Here is a 21,294-nt window from a genome sequence, read left to right as displayed (position 1 = left end):
AATTGTAAAATAGCCCTTTTTCCATTTCAATCCACAATTAAAAATACAGAATAAAAGATACGGTTTATAACAAATAAAAATTTTAAGTCAAATTAGTTTAAAATAAATTTACAAAGGAATGGTTTCTTTCTCTGCACCACAGGATTCCCACTCGCCAAATTCTCAACTTTCCATTCTGTTTATGAGGCACTCAGTACTTTGATTTGTAATACCTCACCCTCATTTCCAAATCCTTCCATGGACTTGTCCCTCAAGCTTCTGAATCTTCTCCAACCCCAAAGACCTTCAAGATCACTACGCTTCTCTATGTCCGAACAATTATGCATTCTCAATTATAAAATTGCTCTACCAAAGGTGGCGGTGTCTCTCAATGTATATGATTCCTCCCCATAGCTCTCTACTTCACACTTCTCCTTTACAAAACTTCTGTAAACCCCTGGCCACTTTTTGACCTTCTCACTTATTATCTCCCACATGCTTCAGTATAATATTGTGCCTTAAAAAGTTTGTGTGAAATGCTATGGGACTTTTCAATACATCACAGGAGCTGTTTTTTTTGCTGCAGAATATGTGTTGAAGACAAATGCATCCCGAATAGATCTCAATCCAGCTCCTACTGAGCACTGTACCTAACTCAGCATTAACTGGGATTCTTGAGATTCCATCTCAACTAGTGAGCAAAACAAATTAGATACAATGATAGTGTAGCAGCTTAGGTACATAGTTTACCAGGTTAGTGGGAAGTTTTGCTTTGAGTCACCAAAAGTCCAGGAAATTCAGGAGAAATTTCCACACCCAAAAATGGAAAGAATGTGCAACACAGTGGTTGAGGTATGCAGTGATTCTCAAATGGAGGTCTGCAGTGACTTCATTAGCACTGATTTCTCTCAGCCCTGAATCCAAAAAATCTGAATACATACATAGCACACTTTACAACAATCCTTTAGCATAATATAAAGGATAACAACCCAAAATAATAAAAGTCAAATAGATGCAAAATTGTTCACTGACCATCTTTAATTTTTCTTTCAAAGATCAAAATTACAGGCTCAAGAACCACAATTTTCAGATCCATAGCATCATTTCATAACACTCTTCCATATGCAGGTTAAACCGAACATGACAACTATAATCATTGCAGGAAATATTTCAAGTCCCAATTCATTCCAAATAGTGCATTAGCTGATAAAATAAGTCCAGAGTTTCTGAGAGATAAAATCAAATTGCAACATTTCAACTTCCCTTAAAAGATGGCCAAAATGTATTTTGTTTCTAAAAAGAAAGATTTTTTTTAAAAATTGTTGTCAGTAACAACCAGGCCAAAAGAATCTTACTGTACAGCACTCTTTTCATCCTGCACAGACACTGTTTGTGAAATATAACCTTCTGGAGTGAGCAGGAGGGACATCCTCCTCCTAAAATACAGAGATGTAACTTGCTCAATGCCTAGAAAAAGATTTTGTATACAAAAACAAAATAAGAACCAGTCTGTGTAAAGGTCACAACCCTATGGACATTGACCAAGATAGGTTTTTTCAACACTGTGAATCAAATAATCTTTCCCAAGACTCTATTCACCACTTTTCTGTTCCTGAAGACTTCCTTTACCATTTCCAGCAGATTGGTCCAGTTCCTGCTCATCTTGCCCATCTTTCATTTTAAGTTCCTTTGCATCCGAGAGCGCCTTTGAATCTTGACGACTATCACCCTCAGAGGGAAGAGCACAGATGTTTTTCTTCAATTTTCCTTCAATGTCATTTTTTGCCACTTCTTGCAAATTGTATTTGCGAAAAAGTATATAGTCCTGGACGACGCTCACACAACAGACACCTTTGATTATTTCCACGATGATGGTATATTCGGGGTTGTTAAGGTCCACTTTGTTTTCAGGATTCAAATTTATTACCACCCCTGCAAAGGACAAGTTGAAAAAAGTATTCATTTCAAACATAAACCAAAACAAAAAAAATCAGCAATCAAGCATTCCTCATGAGAGGCATATGGAGAGTTAAATAATTTGAAAATAAATGCACAAGTGTATCTATAGATTCATCTAGTGGCAGTAAACGTCACAATAAATCACTCTGCTTCTTCACAGAAAGGGTAAATGCCAGCATTTAATTTTTCTAACCAACTAAAATGCTTTATTACTTCATTTCAAAATCTTTACTGCTTTACAATTGAACAATTGCATTGACAACATTCAAAATCAATTACAGGATAGGGTTTGATTAAAAATTTGTATCAGCATATCAAATTTAAAGCAACACTAGAAAAGCATCCCAAAGCCCCTGTCCTCCAAACATGTTTGGTGCCATTAATATTGAAAATATTCAGATGTGAAGGAAACTGGCACATGTGGATGCGTGAATCAAACAAAACGAAATGAATAGAGACTTCAGTTCCACTCCACTCTATTTCTGATACAAACAACATGAAGATATTGCCTTCACTAAAGGTACAAAACACTCAGGATATCAGAGTTGTTGAGGCATCATGCACAAATACATCCATGTTGTAACCTGGAGCTGTAAATAGAAATGATAGAATGCCCAACTTTGTTCGCATCGCATGACTGATCAGGAATCTCTCCCAGCTTCAGCACCAACCATTGTTAACCTGCAGACCTTTCCAATACAAATCAATTTATTTGGACATGTTACAAATGCACCTTTCCTTGGCCATCAGGCCCTGGGGTCAGACATGACTTGGATGGCTCACAGGTAGGGACTCTACCGATTGCAGCACAAGAATCCAACTGGGGTAGGGGACGAAAATAAGGAAAAACAGATGTAGAGAACCAGGTTAGCTCATACTATGAACTGGCAGAAGGTTAGAAAGGGCAAAGCAGGCAAAGCCTACCAGCACGCTCCACCAATGCCTACTCCACTACTACAAATCAAGCAAGACAGACAAAGAAACAAGAATCATTTACAAGTGAAGAAAACCAAAGGATTTATCCACAAAACTGTTATAGCAGGATGATCTCTTTTTAAATCCAATAATAAACCTACAATATGAGTCGTCCATCTTTGAGACAAAGCACACATCTTGTTGATAACTTAGTTCCATCATTAGCATCCATTCACATGTAACCAAACATACAAAAACACTTTCAGTATATGGAAACCATCATATCTACCTGCCAGAGCCCTGATAACATCATCTCTGCTCATATGACTATTGTTCCTAGCTTTATAAACGATCTGGAAAGTAGCCTTTTTTGGAGCTTTGAACCAGGGTTCCAGAAAAGTCTCAAAATACTTTGGGATCTCCTCCATGAAAGCCTTGCATGAACCTGACACTGGCAACATTCGCAGTATAGCTCGAGTCTTCTTCTTCTTGGTTGTGTACAGATCCTTCAAAATGTAGTGTACTAATTTGTCAGGTTCTGTTCGTAGAAAAAGAAACAAAAGAAACTAAGACTCCCAAGTAAGCAATTCAATTTTCACATCACAAATGCTAACAGGAGTTTTGTTGCAAATCTGCATAAGCACACGTTAATAAAACCACCTGTAAATAAAGTGTATGTCCTACATACATACCGGCAATTTAAGCTGCTCATTCAAAATATCAGGGCAGGTGGATTAAGTTATTCAGACGCAACCTGTAACTGTTTTAGTAATTTGGTAGTATGGAATTCGCATAGTGAAGAAAGGCACATTTTGTCAAAGTTTTCTGTCTTGCATGTATCAGGACATTTCAAAAGAAAACAAATTCAAGGATAAACAAACATTTATATTGCATGGGAGTGATAACTGATTAGCAAGTGGTCTCTGATTGAGAGAGGTTTGCATCCATTAATGCTGATTTCCAGTTAACAACCATGCTTTGTCAAATTGAAAAAAAACAAAGAAAATTGCTGGAAGAGCTCAGCAAGTTTGGCAGCATTGGTGGAGAGAAAACAGAGTTAACGTGTTGGGTACAGTCACCCTTCTTCACAGGGTCAGAGTTCTGCTTTTTCTGCAACGCCCCGCCCTCAAACAAAGCGTAGCCATGAAAAAGAAAAAGGGCATTATCCCTTCATGACTGACTTTTAATTTTTGACATTGTGGAAAACACCACTCTTTCCCTACACCTCTGCTCAGTCAGTTCAGTGTGGCTCACTTCACTTAGTTCCACTCTGAACTATCCAGTCAGAGGGGTGGGAAATCCAGCAACAGCTTTTGGCCCTCAACCACCCTGCGGCATGCCCAGTGATCTCCAGTTCCTTTTTATTTATTCATGGTACGTGGAATCCCGTTATTGATCCTGTGCCGAAGGAAGAATGTCAATATCGGTTCATATATTCCTTAATAAAATCATCTTCAGACATAGAATCAGCATCCACATATACTCTGACAACATCAACCTCTACCTCTCCACGAGCTCTTCTAACCATTGTCAGTATGTTTATCTAACACTCATTGTCAAAAATGAGGCACAATTTATTCCAGTGAATTGCTGAAAGCCTGAGACCTAATTTTTAGTACCCCTCAAAAACGACAACCTCCACCAGTGCCCAGCTGTATTCGTAACCTCTTGTTCTTACTAACCAAGTACCCATCCCCAATCCAGTCGCCTGTTATAGCGACCACTTCTATGAAAAAGCACCACTTGGAAAAGTGGAAATTTATAACAATCATGGAGCAACTTAAACCAGTCAGGAGGCATCTTTGAATCTGCCTCTTTATTTTGTGTCATCACATCACAATATTTCATATTTTCAAGAGCCCATTAAGCCTCAGGGTGTATGCTACACCTCTCTATATGCAGCTTAGGAATTCTGAAGCTACCACTTAAGCAACACACAAATGCCATCTTCACTTGGTACTTCACAAAGTTGACAACATTGGTTTCAAAATTCTGCAAATGTACATACATTACTTCCACAAATGGAACAGATGTAAAACCAGAACAAAAAAAAGCACACATTACCAATGTTAAGAGTTCTGATGAAGACCACATTGTTGGCTCCACTGTCCAAAGCCTGGAATCGCCGGAGATGTTTTTGTGTTGATGTGCGGATCTGCTTTACTTCCTTCTCCAAAGCAGCTTCTGCATCATCATCATCCTCCTCCTCCTCATCCTCACTATTTGGTTCCTCTACAAACTGGGAAAAATATCAGCAGTATTACACCCAAAGAATCTGAATAGCAAGTTTTCATTTCGGAAATACTGTGTCAATACCTACATGTTAACATTACCCATAACTACTGTCCCCCCGCCCTCAAAATTAAGTACTTATTACAGGAATGAGTGCATCTGAATATGTTGTGTTTGTATGCTATAAACCACTCTAAAATTTGATAAATATTTTATTACTTCAATTAACTTAGTCAACTCTGTACTACCATGTAACTACTAACATCCACATATGATGCAGTTACTATAAGTGAAAGTCAAAATTTACAAATCAGCACAGCCAAAATTCATTTAATCAGACATGAAAGTATTCTTGCACCATATCAATTGGTTCCTAATAAAAAACAGAACTTAAAATCAATGATTTTAAAAGTGTCCTCTTCAGCAAACCTGGAATACAGTGCACACATGATAAAATGTGACTGTTACAAATGGGTTACACTATATATCTAAAAGCAAAAATACAAAATTAGAAGAAAAACACTACTCAGATGATCTTTAATGATTACCATGTTGTTTGTTAGAGATCTACTTACTCCCTTCTTTCTTCACTTTCTGACTGAAAATTAACTTAGGTTGCTTCAGTATTGCTCAGAAATAAAGCACTGGAAGAGGCAACTGTTCATGTTCAGTTGATAAATAAAAATAATAAAAGAGATTAAACAGTCCACCAGATTAATTAAGTTTGAATTTGTTACAGTGGATACTTGATATAAAAACACATTTCTGTATGCAGTCTCAAATTCAGTAATGGGCTATCACAATCAAAAAGGACATTATGCATTTTACATTAAAAAGTTAAATAAAAATAACAACAGTTATTCAGCAATAGCAAGAACTGCCGATGTTGGAGTCAGAGACAACACACTGTGGTGCTGAAGGAGCACAGCAGGCTGGGCAGCAGAGGAGCAGGAAAGTTGACATTTCGGGTCAGGACCTTTCTTCAGAAAAATTCAGATTTCTGAAGAAGGGTCCCAATCTGAAACATCAACTTTCCTGCTCCTCTGATGCTGCCTGGCCTGCTGTGCTCCTCCAGCTCCACACTGTTATAACTACTGTTATTGTTGTGGAAGATTGGGAGATCAATGTAATGATAGTAAGGAGCATGCAGGAAACCTCAGCAGAGTGAGACAAAAGCTGAGCTGGTCACTGACTCTACTGTTGGAAATTCAGTTCAAAGTGGAAATTCAACTGTTCAACTGATATGTCATATCCAAATTCAGATTTTAAGAGTTATTGTCAGGGAAAGACAGTAACCTTTAAATAAGCAAAATAACCTGATTAAAGGGAATGGCCATTTGATTCTGGCTGCTAAAATTCAAGCACTTGAATTCCTTTGTCTAAATGACATGTGGATCACAGCAACTAAACAGGTTAACTCAACAGACCTTTATAATAAAGGGAAGTCATTCACCCCAGAATAAGGAAGGAGCAAGGTCAGTCTGTACGAGACATCAGCAGCGTGAGGTGCTAACTGTACTATTGGAAATCGGAGGCAAAACAGGACAGACATACTTTGATTAGGAACAAAAACAATGCTGCTGAAAGAGCTCAGCAGGTCTGGCAGTATCTGTGAAGGAAAAAAGTGTTAACATTTCAGGCACTTTGACTAGGGTTAATTGCAAGGAGTAAACTCTACAGAATGAGAGGCAAATGGGAGAGGATAGAGAGGCCTACCTGCAGTGAGACTAGCAGCTCAGTGAGTGTCACAAACCAGTGCATGATGTGAGTGCAGGGAGAAAAGTTGATTGCCGAGCAGCACTGACAAATATTTCTTCTCTTTTAAATTAAAAGTAACATCTTCAATGGTTTTCACCTCTCAGAAATAATTGCTTAAGTATTTGATTAGTGACTCTTTACCCCACAACTCTAGTTTTGAAATAACCACACAAGTGTCGATATCCTATCACCAAGTCATCCTTTATTTACATGTGTGCTGTACATGAGCTGTAATCAGCCTGCTCAAGCCAGTCCCTAGACTGAGGAGACCTTCTCAATCTCCTGTTTATATCTGTCAGCCAGAGCTCCCTGGCTGGGCTAGGGTAACAACCCCCATCAACAATGTCAATCAATGAGTTCCACCTGACCATAGTTCAAATCATTACAAGTTTACAAAATCAAAATATCATTTACATTGAAATGTAAAATGCAAGGAATCTTGAGTATTTAATTTCATTCTCACCTAGACTTATACTCCATCTTGCAAATTTTGGCCTATCCACCCAACTTATCTATATACTTCTGTTAAATTTCTTACTACTTCTGTGCTTTCCCATCTCTTTTAGTGCCATCTGCAAATTTGGTTCCAGTACTTTTCATTTCTGCATCCAAATCATTAAAATAGATTGTAAATAGTTGCGGTCCCAAGAACTAAACTCTGTAACACCCCACTAATTACTACCCGCCAACAAGAAAAAGATCCATTTATCCTGGTTCCACTTCTTGTTGATTAGCCAATCCTCCATCCAAGCTAATATTACAACAGCCCTGTGTGATCTTACTTTGTGTCTTAACCTTTTGTGTGGCACCTTGTCAAATGCCTTCTGAAAGCCCTGTATATCTACAGGCCCTCCACTGTCTACTCTGCTAGCTTCGATGACTCCAGCAAATTAGTCAAACACAATTTACCATTCATAAAACCGTGCTGACTCTCGGGTCGATTGTGCTTTGACTTTCTAAACATCCTGTTACTACTTCCTTAATAATGGAGTCCACACATTTCCCAAATGGTATATGTTAAAATAATATGTCTAGTTTCCTCCTTTCTGCGCCCCTCCCTTTTTGAACAGGGATGTTATATTAGCACTTTTCCAATCTACTGGAAACTTTCCTGCATCCAGGGAATATTATAATCAATGCATCCACTATCTCTGCCGCTTCCTTTCAAGACCTCAGGATGTGGGGCATCAGGCCTTGGGAACTATTCTGCCTTAAACCCCATTTATTTCCTCAGTACTTCATCCCTAATGAGGACAATTGTTTTAAGTTCTTCCTTTCCTATAATCTCTGCATTACCTTTTACTATTGGGGGGGGGGTTTCAGTGTTCTCCACTGTGAAAACTAAGCCAAACTATTGATTTAGCGTCTCCCCCATTTGTCATAAAGCCACAAGAAAACGGAAGAGGAGGAGGCTGTTCTATTCATTCAATAGGATAATGGCTGATCTGACACTCACGTCCGCTTTCCTGCTTGTCCCCATAACTCGGGTCACATTCTAATCAATAATCTTTCAGCATTTAAATAGGTACAAAGTCTCTGCTTCCAGAGCTCTTGATAGCAAAGAACTCCAAAGAATCTTAAACCTCTGAAGAAATTCCGCATCTGTCTCACGATAGCAGCCCTTTATTCTGAGACTATGCCCTTTGCAGCTAGACCGTCCAATGAGAGGAAACATCCTCTCAGCACTTACCACGTAAAGCCCCTCAAAAATGAATCATTGAGTCCCCCAATCTCATCCTCTAAAAGACTAATATCTATTTTAGCTATTCCCTCTTCCTTTTTCTCTATACATTTATAAACTTTTGCTACTAACATTTACATTTTACACTCATTTTCTTCACATATTTTAATACTTTATAAGTCATTTTTTGTCGGTCTTTAAAAGTTCCACAATACTCTAAATTACCACTGATCTTTGCAATATGGTATGCCTTGGTTTTTACCCTTGTTATTTTTAAACTTTCTTGCTTACTCAATGATGATATCCACCCCCTTTCCCCCTCATTTTCTTTCCTTCTCTCTGGAATACATTTTGCTTGGGAGGCATTGAACATATCCTTAAAATGTCTGCTATTCTTCATCAGCTGACCTACCTTTTAATTTTGCCACCCTGTCCAGTAGGTCTCATTCTGTCCTCGTGTCTATGTAAACACTTTTGTTCAACAACAGAAAATTAGTGTGGGACTCCAGTTGCCATTATCACTCTTCCTTAGAGGATTCTTTACTATGAAATCATAGATTAATCCCATCTCATGACAGAATACTAAATTCAAAATAGCCTGCTCCCTTGTTGGTTCACAACATATTCCTCCAAAACACAAATTTCTATTACATTCTATGAATGCTCCCTCTAGGCTACACTTGCCAATTTGATTAATGTAGTCTATCTACATACTAAAATCAGTCATGATTATTGTACTTTTCTTGCAAGGCCCTTGTATTTCCTGTTTCAGATTATGTCTTACTGTGGAACCACGGATAGGGGACATATAGATAACTCCCACCAGGGATCTCCTTCCCTTGGTATTTCTTATTTAAACCCAGATTGATTCTACATCTTGATCTCCAATGCCAAAATCATTCTTAACCATAGCATTACTCTTTTCAGCTCATTAAGTTAGCTCCTGCAGTGCCATCTCATGGATCCTAATACCTGTCTCACTCATGGTCATACCCTCCTGTTCCTGACCACTGACCAAATTTGAGGTAGTTAATCTAAAGGCTGTGACTACCTCCTGATTTACAGCATCCAGGTATCTCTTGCCTCACCCTGATGTGCCGCAGCGTTTGAACAAACTTCAACACGTTAGCCGAGATGAACTTTCTTCAACACCAACATTTTCTACATACATGACCATTATGAACCACAATGGCTGCCAGCAGTTCCCATGTATTGTATTGCCTGGTCCTGTTATTCTTTTTTTTAAAATTAGATTTCTAAAAAAAACAAAATTTGATCCCTTGTTTTTTCAGCATCTCTCAGTCATACAGTTTTTGTCTAACAGATTCTTGTGGCACAGTGATAGTGTCCCTACCTCTAGACTAGGAAACTCAGGTTCAAATCCCATCCTGCCCTAGAGGTGTAGCATAACATCAGTGAACAGGTTCATTAGACAGTATCTACACTTTGCTAATGAAACCCAAGCTCAAGTCCCACCTACTCCTGAACGGTGCAATAGCAACTCTGAAATGTTTACACTTTTCTAATCCAACAGACCCAGCTGTTCAAGTCCCACCTGCTGCAGAGGTGTGTCATAACATATTTGAGCTATTTAGGGGCAGCCCCTGATGATAGCTCCTTACTAGCCAATTAACACATCTGATTTCCTGTTTTGTCACTCTGTTTCTATTCCTCCCACTTCAGTGCAGTCAGTTGCCAGCAGCCGAGTGGTTATTGATTCTGCTCTCAGGTAAATGCAATCCTTGCTCATTGTCTGTAATTTATATTCTCCCACCGAGTGCTACTGAACACAGGAAGGTTTTGTTAAAATTATACAAGGCACTAATAAGATCACAACTGCGATAACAAACAGTTCTGTGCCCCTTTTCAAAAGAAAAATATACTGGCATAGAAAGCAGTCCAGACAAGGATTTTTAACCTGATATGAGGTACGGAGAGGCGGTCTAAAATGGAAAGGCTGAGTCTACACTCATTGGAATTTAGAAGAATGAGGAAAAATGTTTTCTTATGGAAACTTTTAATATTCTTACAGTACTTGACGAGCAGATGTTACAAATTTGTTTCCCCTGGTAGGAGAGTATATAATAAAAGGAAATAATCTCAGAATAAGAGGTAGCACATTTAAGGTGGGTGGAGAGGAATTTTTCTTGTTCAGTAATCAATCTGTGGATTTTTTTTTAAAACTGAAGCCTGTTGACGCTGTGTCATAAAGCATTTTCCAGGCTGACAGTCCTTTTGTTTTAAATTTGTCGGGGAATTTAGTTATGGGGGGAAAAGGCAGGAACATGGAGCTGAGGATGGTCAGGTCAGCCGTGACATATTGAGCAGAATGGGCTAAATGGCCTACTTGGCCCTGATGGTCTAACAACAGACAATAGGCTTGTAAGCTTAAACTGTAATAGAGTGATCAGAACATGCTCAAAATTCTAAACTTCATAGACGCAACTTCTCTTATTCCTACTCATTCCATAAAATCTAAGTGTTATCAAACAAAACAATTAACTTCTGCTAGCTATTTAAAGTTTCTCAAATACTGGAGTGAATTTAACAGAAGCAGTAAGTAGCCGAGAAAGGGATAACAAAGTGTGGAGCTAATGTACACAGCAGACCAAGCAGCATCTGAGGAGCACAAAAGCTGACGTTTTGGGCCTGGACCCTTCATCAGAAATGGGGGAGGGGGATGGGGAAAGGGTTCTGAAATAAATGGGGAGAGAGGGGGAGGTGGATTGAAGATGGATAGAGGAGAAGATAGGTGGAGAGAAGGCAGACAAGTTAAGGAGGCGAGGATGGAGCCAGTAGAGGTGAGTGTAGGTGGGGAGGTAGGGAGGGGATAGATCAGTCCGGGGAGGATGGACAGGTTAAGGGGGCGAGATGAGGTTAGTAGGTAGGAAATGGAGGTGCAGCTTGAGGTGGGGGGAGGGGATAGGTGAGAGGAAGAACAGGTTAGGGAGGCGGGGACGAGCTGGGCTGGTTTTGGGATGCAGTAGTGGGAGGGGAGATTTTGAAGCTTGTGAAATCCACATTGATACCATTGGGCTGCAGGATTCCCAAGCGGAATACGAGTTGCTGTTCCTGCAACCTTCAGGTAGCATCGTTGTGGCACTGCAGGAGGCTCAGGATGGACATGTCATCTAAGGAATGGGAGGGGTAGTTGAAATGGTTCGTGACTGGGAGGTGCAGTTGTTTATTGCGAAGCGAGTGTAAGTGTTCTGCAAAGCAGTCCCCAAGCCTCCAGCTGGTTTCCCCGATGTACAGGAGGCCACAACAGGCACAGCGGTGCAGTATACCACATTGGCCCATGTGCAGGTGAACATCTGCTTGATGTGGAAAGTCACCTTGGGGCCTGGGATGAAGGTGAGGGAGGAGGTGCAGGGGCAAGTGTAGCACTTCTGGCCGTTGCTGGGGAAGTGCTGTGTGTGGTGGGGTTGGGAGTGTGGACTGACAAGGGAGTCACAGAGTGTGGTCCCTCCACAAAGCAGACAAGGGTGGGGAGGGAAAAATGTCTTTGGTGGTGGGGTCAGATTGCAGATAGCGGAAGTGTCGGAGGATGATGTGTTGTATCCAGAGGTTGGTGGGGTGGTACGTGAGGACAAAGGGGATTCTCTTTTGGTGGTTATTGCAAGAGCGGGGTGTGAGGGATGTGTTGCAGGAAATGCGGGAGACACGGTTGAGGGCGTTTTCAACCACTGTTGGGGGGGGGGGGGAGGGGGGGAGGAGTGTTGTGGTCCTTGAAAGACGAGAACATCTGAGATGTCCGGAAGTGGAATGCCTCATCCTGGAGGCAGATGTGGCGGAGGTGAAGGAATTGGGAATATGGGATGGCATTTTTGCAGGAAGGTGGGTGGGAGGAGGTGTATTCTAGGTAGCCAATGGGCTTGAAATGGATATCAGTTTCTAGGTCGTTCTCCGAGATGGAGACAGACGTCCAGCAAGGTGAAGGAGGTGTTAGAGGTAGTCCAGGTGAGCTTGAGGTTGGGGAGGAAGGTGTTGGTGAAGTGGATGAACTGTTCGAGCTCCTCATGGGAGCAGAAGGCAGCACCGATACAGTCATCAATGTAACGGAGGAAGAGGTGGGGTTTAGGGCCAGTGTAGGTACGAAAGAGGAAGAGGAATTGTTCCACGTAACCTACAAAGAGGCCTAGAAACCTCAGGTAATCTACCCTCCCAAAAAAACCTAAGAGATTGCCTCCCAATGACAGTCAGGTTGGTACTGGGTCTGACAGCCATCAGTCCAGAAGCATTTTAAACTCTATATTTCACAGCAGTTGTAGGCAGTTTTCATCTAACTTTTCCAGAAGCACAACTTTCATGCTGATATGCCATCTCTCTCTCTCTCCACACAATAGCAGCTCCTAATTTTAATGATGGAGCTGATGATCTAAAGGTCCCAAAGGGCCCTCTATATCTCCTACCAATTGGCCTTCCATCCTCCGGAGCCCACCTGCTGAGCTTAAATGAACAGTGAGCAATGTTTCCTTGGTCAGTCAGTTGGCTTGCTTTAAGAGTGTCACACCCACCAATGTGATGTGAAAGTGGAGACTATAAATGCAGCCAACTTCAAGGGCCATGCAAATCTAGTGACCACCTGACATGGATTTAACAGGAACAAAAACAAAGTTGCTGGAAAAAGCTCAGCAGGTCTGGCAGCATCTGTGTAGGAGAAAACAGAGTTAACGTTTTGGCTTGGGTGACCCTTCCTCAGAACTGGATATAACAGGGCTGTCCCTTTGTTGAGTGTAGAAAACACCACCACCTAACACCACTCCAAGCCCCTGTATGGGCACTAACCCCCACCTCAGCTTGTCCAATTATCCCTTACCGCCTCCAAGTTACACCCTCTTTTTACCCCCCACCCATCTGTAAACCCCAAAGGGGTGGTCACTCTGCTCAACACCAGCCTCAGGTGTCCGCACTTTCGTGTGCTTTGGAATCTGTAGCTAACGTTAGTGGATTTGGAAAGAAGTTTCACTTTTTTAAAAGCTCCAAATTAGACTGATGCCATATGCAAGCAACTCTAAACTCAGATACTCGCGCTCTCTCTCCGTGTAAAACACAGAATCCGCAGGATCCGGCTGCACTGCACCTTCTCTGGGCCATACAGTTGGTCGGCATATTCGTTCAGAAGGCTGTACGCTTCGGCCGTGCATTTCTTCTCATTCATATTGCAAGTGATGAGCAGTCCTTGCATCCCCACCTCCAGCTCCCTGCTCCCGCGGTGTTTCTTGGCCGCATGGCTCACGAACGCGCTCTTGTTTCTTTTCTTCGCCGTAGGCTCTGTTGCCATTGCTGTTCCCAAAAAAAATGCTGACATTAGCAACTACGGACTGCAATTTGAAACATGTGCAAAAGCAACCTAGCATGCTACAGTGTGAGTATTTTAACTGCATCATTTATGTGCACTGTACACAATAAATAACCCAATACACACTTACGAACTCCCGTCCAAACCCCCAATAATTCTAAAGGACTCCTCCTTTCAACATCATTAAGCCGCGACACGACAATGTAGAGCCTGCTGCTGGGTCCTAGTGCTAAAGGGAATCATAACAATTTGCCAATCGTTCAGGTTAATATTTTCTGAGATGTCCAGAATTTTCCAAAACGAAAGCCAAAAGACTACCCTCAGCCAAATTTGTTTCACCTGTTTTACTAAGTGTATGCATTCTCTTTAAATATACGTTCCACTTCTCCAATTTAATAAAATGGATGAATTGACAATAAAGCAGACAAAATAATAAGACAAAGTCTACCAGAAGGGGACTTAATACCATATATGTTATTGAAAATGAGTCCGTTTGAGTTTCCGAGCATTTTTTTTAAAAGCAATAAAGTGGGTTGTTCAGTTTTCAATCACCAGGTCGTGGTATTCTCCCCACTAGCAGCGTTCTTACAACAACTTGTACCTTTATGACACAAAGTACTAAAACGTCCCAGAAGTATTGTTACCAAATAACGGGGTGGGGAGATTTTGCGGGGATTTGAGAGAACTGTTTAATTTTCACCCAGAGGATTGTGAAAATCTGGAATTCACTGCCTAAAAGGGTAGTAGAAGCAGAAACCCTCAAGACATTTTTGAGAACTATTTAGATGAACACGTGATATACCACAGCATTTATATGACATTTGGCTGCAGGCCAAATGCTGTACAATAGGATTAGAATAGTCGCAGGTTTGCTAACTGACTTGGGCATTGTGGGCACATTTAAACAAGAAATGTGACTCTCTAAATTCTACACTTAACTACATTAAGGCATAAAAGAACTGCTGACCAATTTTTTTTATGGTCAAAGAGGGAGATCTTTCAGGAGCATCTCAAAAGTGGAAACAAGCAGAGAAATATTGGGAACAAAAACAGAAGTCACTGGAAGCTCCAAGATAACAAAGTGTGAAGCTGGATGAACACAGCAGGCCAAGCAGCATCTCAGGAGCACAAAAGCTTTTGTGCTCCTGAGATGCTGCTTGGCCTGCTGTGTTCATCCAGCCTCACATTTTATTATCTTGGATTCTCCAGCATCTGCAGTTCCCATTATCAGAGTCACTGGAAGCTCAACAGGTCTGGCAGCATCTGTGAAGAATGAAATCAGAGTTAACGTTTCGAGTCCGGTGACACTTCCTCAGAACGGTTCTGAGCTCTGTTTTTGTTCCTGATTTAGAACATCCGCCGTTCTTTCAGTTTTTATTAGAGAAGTATTAGGAATCTGTTAAAACTGGGGGCTTTGATAATCCAAGGCACAACCACCAATTGTGTAATTAAAATCAAGGGATCTCACCAGACTGGAATTGCTAGAAAAAATACACATTTTGTTTTTGCACTTGTAAGGAAATTTTGCAAGAATACCACATCAAGAAGAAAGTGAAGTATTATCAGTGCTTTATAGTGCTGATTGGTTAACAGTTGAACCCTGGAGAATGCACCCATTAATACTGATCAACGGTTAGTAGCCAACTTTTTGTTAGATAAATTTTCAACAAACCAGGTTATTTCTAACTGATTAGGCTTTTGATCTCAGAAACAAACCAAATGGTTCCTGCTTACTTCGTGGAGTTGAAACAGGAGCAGTGCATTTGATCAGTGATAATGGGAACTGCAGATGCTGGAGAATCCATGATAACAAAGTGTGAAGCTGGATGAACACAACAGGCCAAGCAGCATCTCAGGAGCAGAGCCTGCTGTGTTCATCCAGCTTCACACTTTGTTATCTTAGCAGTGCATTTGATGTTCTTTCTGTCTGCAAAGAACAAGGTGCTGTAAACTAACATATGCATGTAGCTTCCAGTACACACATGTAAGCCATACTAAAAACTCAACTGACATTCCTAGATAACAAAGTGTGGAGCTGGATGAACACAGCAGGCCTAAATTGGTTGTCACCACGATTCTTCACATTGAGGATTATCCAGCAAATGCTATCCAATTGCAGAACCACATCTACCATCAGACAGTTTTGCAAGTGTGGCTTGATTAAATACAGTCAGTACCTGGCCTGTCCCACGAAGGGACACTGTATTTGATTTGATCTGCCAGTCTTTGAGATCTATGACCTACATACTTGGCATCAGACTGGCACTAAAATTCATATAAAAACCAAAAGAACCGCAGATGCTGTAAATCAGGAACAAAAACAAAGCTGCTGGAAAAGCTCAACAGGTCTGGTAGCATCGGTGGAGGTTCGGGTCCGGTGACCGTTCCTCAGAACTGCGCTACATTCACAAAAAGCACCGGGAGGTTGGGGACGGCGGAGCTAAGGTCACGCAGCTCTTCCTTTCCGTCAAGCTTCTTATCGAACCCGTCAACTCTTCCACCGCCCCCGGCGACAGCAAACACCTTCCTAACCTCACCGACCTTCGACGAGACTGCCATACTGCGCATGCACGGGGAAGTAGGGCGGCGGGGTCCGATGTCGGACACTGCGCGTGCGCGGAGGCGAGGGCCAGGGTTATGTGCGCTTGCGCAAAGCGGTGGGTGGGGCTAGACCCGAAACGTCAGCCTTCCCGTTGTTCAGATGCTGCCCGGTCTGCTGTGTTCATCCAGCTGTACACCGTATTATCTCAGGCGTGAGGTTGGCCGTTAGGTGTTGGCTGGCGGCCGCGTTGAGCCGCCGACGGACGATACAACGTTTTATGTAGGAGGTAGAGCCTTCTGGAGCGACAGGGAGGAAAAATTGTAAGGAAAAAAAAGTCATGGTTGTTTTCTAACGAGATCCACTTGGGTCCCCGACACCCTCCCCACTTCTGCTCCCCATTTTAGAACATAGAACAGTACAGCACAGAACAGGCCCTTCAGCCCACAATGTTGTGCCGACCATTGATCCTCATGTATGCACCCTCAAATTTCTGTGACCATATGCATGCCCAGCAGTCTCTTAAATGACCCCAGTGACCTTGCTTCCACAACTGCTGCTGGCAACGCATTCCATGCTCTCTCAACTCTTTAGTTGAGGTCGTTAACAAAGTATTGTCCCACCTATTAAATCGGTGTTATTTTTCAGCATTTCCTCAAAAAATCCTTCACCCCACCAGTCTTGCAAACAAATGAAACAGCTCTGACCTCCCTTTATTCTCCTCCCAAGTCCTCGAGCATGCTGCCAAAATCATTAGAATGTTACAGAATGGAAAGAGACCCTTCAGCCCGTCGTGCCAGTGCCGGTTATCGTGTCCATCTGCAATATTCTAACCCATTTCCAACACTTGACCAGTAAATTTGTATGCTGTAGTGTTTACTATGTTTAAATGTTTCGAGGGTTCCCACATCTCAAGCGTTGGTTGCAGAGCCAGAGTTACAAGGTAGACACCATTCGGGCTCCTGGGCCTGTCTGGTCCAGGCGACTGCTTTCTCCCTTCTTTTCCTTACCCTTTTGTCTTCTTTTCTCGTCTTCCTGTTGACAGCAACAGAGGTGAGTGGCCGGAGCAAGATGCTTGGCAAGGCAACAGCCTGGCTTGGCGGTGGAGCCAGGGATTCCTGGTTGTGGTGGGCCCAGAGTGGGGCCTCCAGGCATTGACGAGGCAATGGTTGAAGCAGCAGTGTAGCAGGAGACTCCAGATGTCAGTGGGTCAGCGACTTCAGTGGAACCGAGAACTCCTGGTTGTAGTGGCAGCAGAGCCAGGGACTCCTGATTTGCAGCAGGCCTGGAGCGGAGACACTTGGTTATCAGTGTGGTAGTGGTGTCAGTTCCTGATTACTGTAGGCACACGTCTGAGGTCTCCTAGTTTTCATTGAGGTGGTAGCAGAGACGGGACCTCCTGGTTGCGGAAAAGTATTAGTCCACCACGGGACCCGGCATCAGCAGTCCATTGGTAGAGTGGGCCCAGCAACAAAAAGATGCCTGAAGAGTGGCAACTTCGTTAGTGGTCTGATATAGGTGGCAACGTGGGTGTCTTTGCTCGACCGGCTTGGCTGAGGACTCATGGTGGAGTATCGGAGCGAAGATGGACTTTTTTTCAGCTTTTGTCTTTTTGTTCTTTTAGTTTTGAAGTATTCGAATAGAGCAAGATTGTGGTGACAGTTGAAGCTTTTCACTGTATTTTACCATATCATTCATTGTAGAGTACAAGTGACTATAAATCATTCTTAACCATCATTCACAATCTGGATGGAAAAACAAATCCTCGTCCACTCTAAAACCCCTACATCTTAACTTTTAAAACTGTGACCCCTCTACTAAGGGGAAAACACTTCTCCCTATGTATGACCCTCATAACCTTGTGCATCTCAGTGAGGTCCCCGTCAGCCTTCTCTGCTCGAAATGGAACAACCCCAACCAATTTGGTCTCATTAGAGCTGAACTATTCCAGCCCAGGCAACAGCATGGTGAATCTCCTCTGCAGCCTGTCGTGCAATCGTGTGGTGACCAGAACCGCGCACAGTACTCCAGCCGTGGCCTAATTTATGTTACGTACTGAAACAAAACAGAACTTGATTTCCATGTCTGCGGTTCTTTCAGTTTTTATTTAATATGATGTACAGCCCCATCATAATGAATAGATTCAAGAATAGATTCTTTGCTCTTTTCAGACTTGTGAACAGATATCTCATTTCTTACAGTTGCTCTTTCTCTGTATCTTCTCTGCAGCTGTAACATTATATTCTGCCTTCTGTTCGGATACCGTGATGTACTTCTGTAAGGGTAGGATTTGTCTGGTTAACCTGAGAAATGATACTTTTCAATGTATCTCAGTATGCAATAACAATAAGTCAAATCCTTGCTCTTGTGTTCAATGCCTTGATCAATAAAGATAAATATTCTGTATCCCTTATTAACCTATCCTGTGTCTTCAGGCTCTGTGGATTAGTGCACCAAGGTCCCTTTGATTCTCTGTACTTCTAGGGACTGACCATGCAATATGTATTCCTTGGCCTTGTTTGTCCTCCCAAAATGTATCATCCACAGTTTTCAGGATTAACTTGCATTTGCCACTGTTCTAAGGCTTTCATCATCGTAGAATCCCTACAGTGTGCATACAGGTCCTTTGGCTCTACAAGTCCACTCCGACCCTCAGAGCACCTCAGCCAGACCCATTCTCCTATGACCCACCTAATCTACACATCCCTGAACACTATGGGCAATTTAGCATAGCCAGTCCACTTAACCTGCACATCTTTGGGCTGTGGCAAGAAACTAGAGCACCTGGAGGAAACCCACGCAATCACAGGGAGAATATGCAAACTCCACACAGACAGTTGCCCAACATTTGAATTGAACTTGGGTCCCTGGCACTGTGAGGCAGCAGTGCTAATCAGTGAGCCACTGTGCCACCCCTCTCCTAGCTATATACCATGCCATCAATGCTTGTCATTTGCAGACTTCTACATTTTACATTCATATTGAGACCCTTAATATACAAAGTAACAGTGATAAACCTTGCACCAAAACCTGTGGTAGCCTACTGGATACAGGCTTCCAGTCATGAAAACATCCCTTGACCATCATCCTCTGCCTCCTGTCACAGAGCCAGTTTTGGATCCAATCTGCCACATTGCCTTAGATCCTGTAGACTCTTATCTTTTTAACCAGCCTGCCATGTGAGATCTTGTCAAAAGTCTTACTGAAGTCCTTGTAGACTACATCATCTGCACTGCTTTCATCTACATACATAGCTCAAATCAGTTTAATCTTTCCTTTAACTCAATTTTTGAATGTCCCTCACAATACAGAAACAGCTGTTATCAGTCACAAATCTCACCCCAGGTGACTGGCAACAGTAAACATTCCCCCTTGGTCTGTCAACTGCATTTATCATCCTTCTCCATGTCTCTCTTCCATTATTTTGAATGTTTGGACCTGTAATCACATCTTATTTCTATCAGTTTCACATGCAACAGTTCCTCTACCCATCCCTCCACCCTTAGCTGTACTGCTCAAATCCCGTACAAATGTTTATCCCTCTCCCATTCCTTTTCATCATTTGCACATTGCAACAGCCAAAAACGCGGCATTTGTTTTCATTTGCAAATTAATGACATTTTACTGTACCTCAACATGTTCCTTCAGTTCTTCCACTATCCCTAAATCCCTCGACTGACATCTCTTACTGCGGAGCAGAAAATTCTTCTGGTTAATCGTTCTGGGAGGAACCAAAGCGATTGTCCTTGATCCCTGCCATTCTGCTAGCTGCTGATTCCATCCCTTTGAGAAAAATCTGGGGCTGAAGAAGACGTAGCAACCATAATGCCATAGTTGACCCTGAGATCAGCTTCTGACCTTAGATCTACGCCATCGCTAAGACCACATGCTTCTGGCACTGTGGAATCACCTGAATTTAACTCTGCCTCAGCTCTTGCTAAATACTTATTCTTGTCTTTGTTACCTCCAGATTTGAAGGCTCCAGTGCACTCTAGTTGGCCTATTACATACCGTCCTTCATAACATAAAGTCATCCAAACACTGCTGCTTGATCCTTAAAAACCCCACATCCCCTTAATCAATTCCAGGCAAATTGACCCAGTTAAATAATAACTGAGTTGTGATATTCTTTTTGTTTACTAAACCGTCCATGGTGTCACTCCTCCCGAGATCTGTAGTTTTCTCTAGCGCCTCAAGCATCCACATATGTGTTCATATAATCCTAATTGCTTTAATTTCTTGAACACCTCTGATTTTGATTGTTCAGTGATTTGTGGTTGAACTTGCAAGAAGAAAAATCCTGCTGGACCTTATCCTGTCCAATCTAGAAGTGCAGATGCATCTGTTTCTGACAGTATTTCCAGGAATGACCTCTCCAAAGTGGTGTCCACAATTGATCCCATGAGTCTTTATTCCCGTAACTATGATTTAATAGGTTTCTGTAATAAAGGTAACACTACTAAAATGATCTTGGAGAATGAAATGCCTGATATTGATTCCTCATCCTGCCAAGGTGTCCAACCTTCATTGAAGTAAGAATCAATGGATGGATTAGCATCGTTAGTATGTTGTGCATTGTGTCCTGCATGTCAACCTCCTTACCATTTACAAAAGCTGAGTGAATAGAATCTTAAAAGTTCTATCTTGAAGATGGTAGGATTTATCTAAATTTGATTGTTTGGATAATAGTGTTACAGTGACTAAAGTAGCAAATGCTGTAGATGCAACATATTCTATTTTTCTTTGTTCCATCTGGGTGAACTACTTCTATTGTCACCAAAGTTTTAGCAGTAGTATGTACTGCTCAATGGGGATGGGCCATGGAAAAGAATCATTTGATTTTTTTTCTTCAAGGGCTTTGCAGCTCTGTGTAAATGTCTGCTCCTACACCTTATGTCTTCACTTTGCACAGAAAAACAAACTGAGTTG

At 41.9% G+C, this 21,294-nt stretch overlaps 2 protein-coding genes across 10 annotated transcripts in view; one reads left to right on the top strand and one right to left on the bottom strand.

The window, feature by feature from the left end:
• The window catches only part of LOC125462240 (acyl-coenzyme A synthetase ACSM3, mitochondrial-like), a 654,353-nt gene that overhangs the window by 592,442 nt on the left and 40,617 nt on the right, over positions 1-21,294 (top strand). For 2 of the 6 annotated variants that reach the window (XM_059654112.1, XM_059654113.1), the window contains exon 1: positions 10,057-10,253. The exons of 1 other annotated variant lie outside the window; for it this stretch is intronic. The gene's annotated coding sequence lies outside the window, so the exon portion shown is untranslated. Of the gene's footprint in view, positions 1-10,056; positions 10,254-16,512; positions 16,689-18,594; positions 18,649-21,294 lie in introns of those variants that run through there. 3 more of the 6 variants (XM_048552034.2, XM_048552031.2, XM_048552033.2) reach the window with 3 other exon arrangements.
• On the bottom strand, positions 1,007-16,130 carry thumpd1 (THUMP domain containing 1). 4 transcript variants are annotated; one of them, XM_048552041.2, is made up of 5 exons: positions 16,004-16,130; positions 13,608-13,810; positions 4,918-5,092; positions 3,143-3,391; positions 1,007-1,911 (listed from the first exon to the last, which is right to left on the bottom strand). In XM_048552041.2, the coding sequence occupies exons 2-5, from the start codon at positions 13,806-13,808 to the stop codon at positions 1,571-1,573; spliced, it is 966 nt and encodes a 321-aa protein (XP_048407998.2). In that variant the 5' UTR covers positions 13,809-13,810; positions 16,004-16,130; the 3' UTR covers positions 1,007-1,570. The 4 variants fall into 4 exon arrangements, with proteins under 4 accessions (XP_048407998.2, XP_048407995.2, XP_048407997.2 ...); XM_048552038.2 differs by lacking the exon at positions 16,004-16,130 and adding an exon at positions 13,957-14,073; XM_048552040.2 differs by lacking the exon at positions 16,004-16,130 and adding an exon at positions 13,953-14,062.

Source organism: Stegostoma tigrinum, chromosome 23 (genome assembly GCF_030684315.1).
Source record: "Stegostoma tigrinum isolate sSteTig4 chromosome 23, sSteTig4.hap1, whole genome shotgun sequence".
NCBI lineage: Eukaryota > Metazoa > Chordata > Chondrichthyes > Orectolobiformes > Stegostomatidae > Stegostoma > Stegostoma tigrinum.
The sequence above is the reverse complement of the archived record's forward strand: the minus strand, read 5'-3'. Positions and strand labels throughout refer to the sequence as shown.

Bases quoted from the DNA above. Each gene is read 5' to 3' on its own strand.
- thumpd1 (XM_048552037.2), bottom strand. From the start codon at position 13,835: ATGTCAGCATTTTTTTTGGGAACAGCAATGGCAACAGAGCCTACGGCG. The intron at 3,392-4,917 runs GTAATGTGTGCT...TTCTACGAACAG, and splicing joins CATCAGAACTCTTAACATTG to AACCTGACAAATTAGTACAC. The intron at 1,912-3,142 runs GTAGATATGATG...TGTCCTTTGCAG, and splicing joins TGTTATCAGGGCTCTGGCAG to GGGTGGTAATAAATTTGAAT.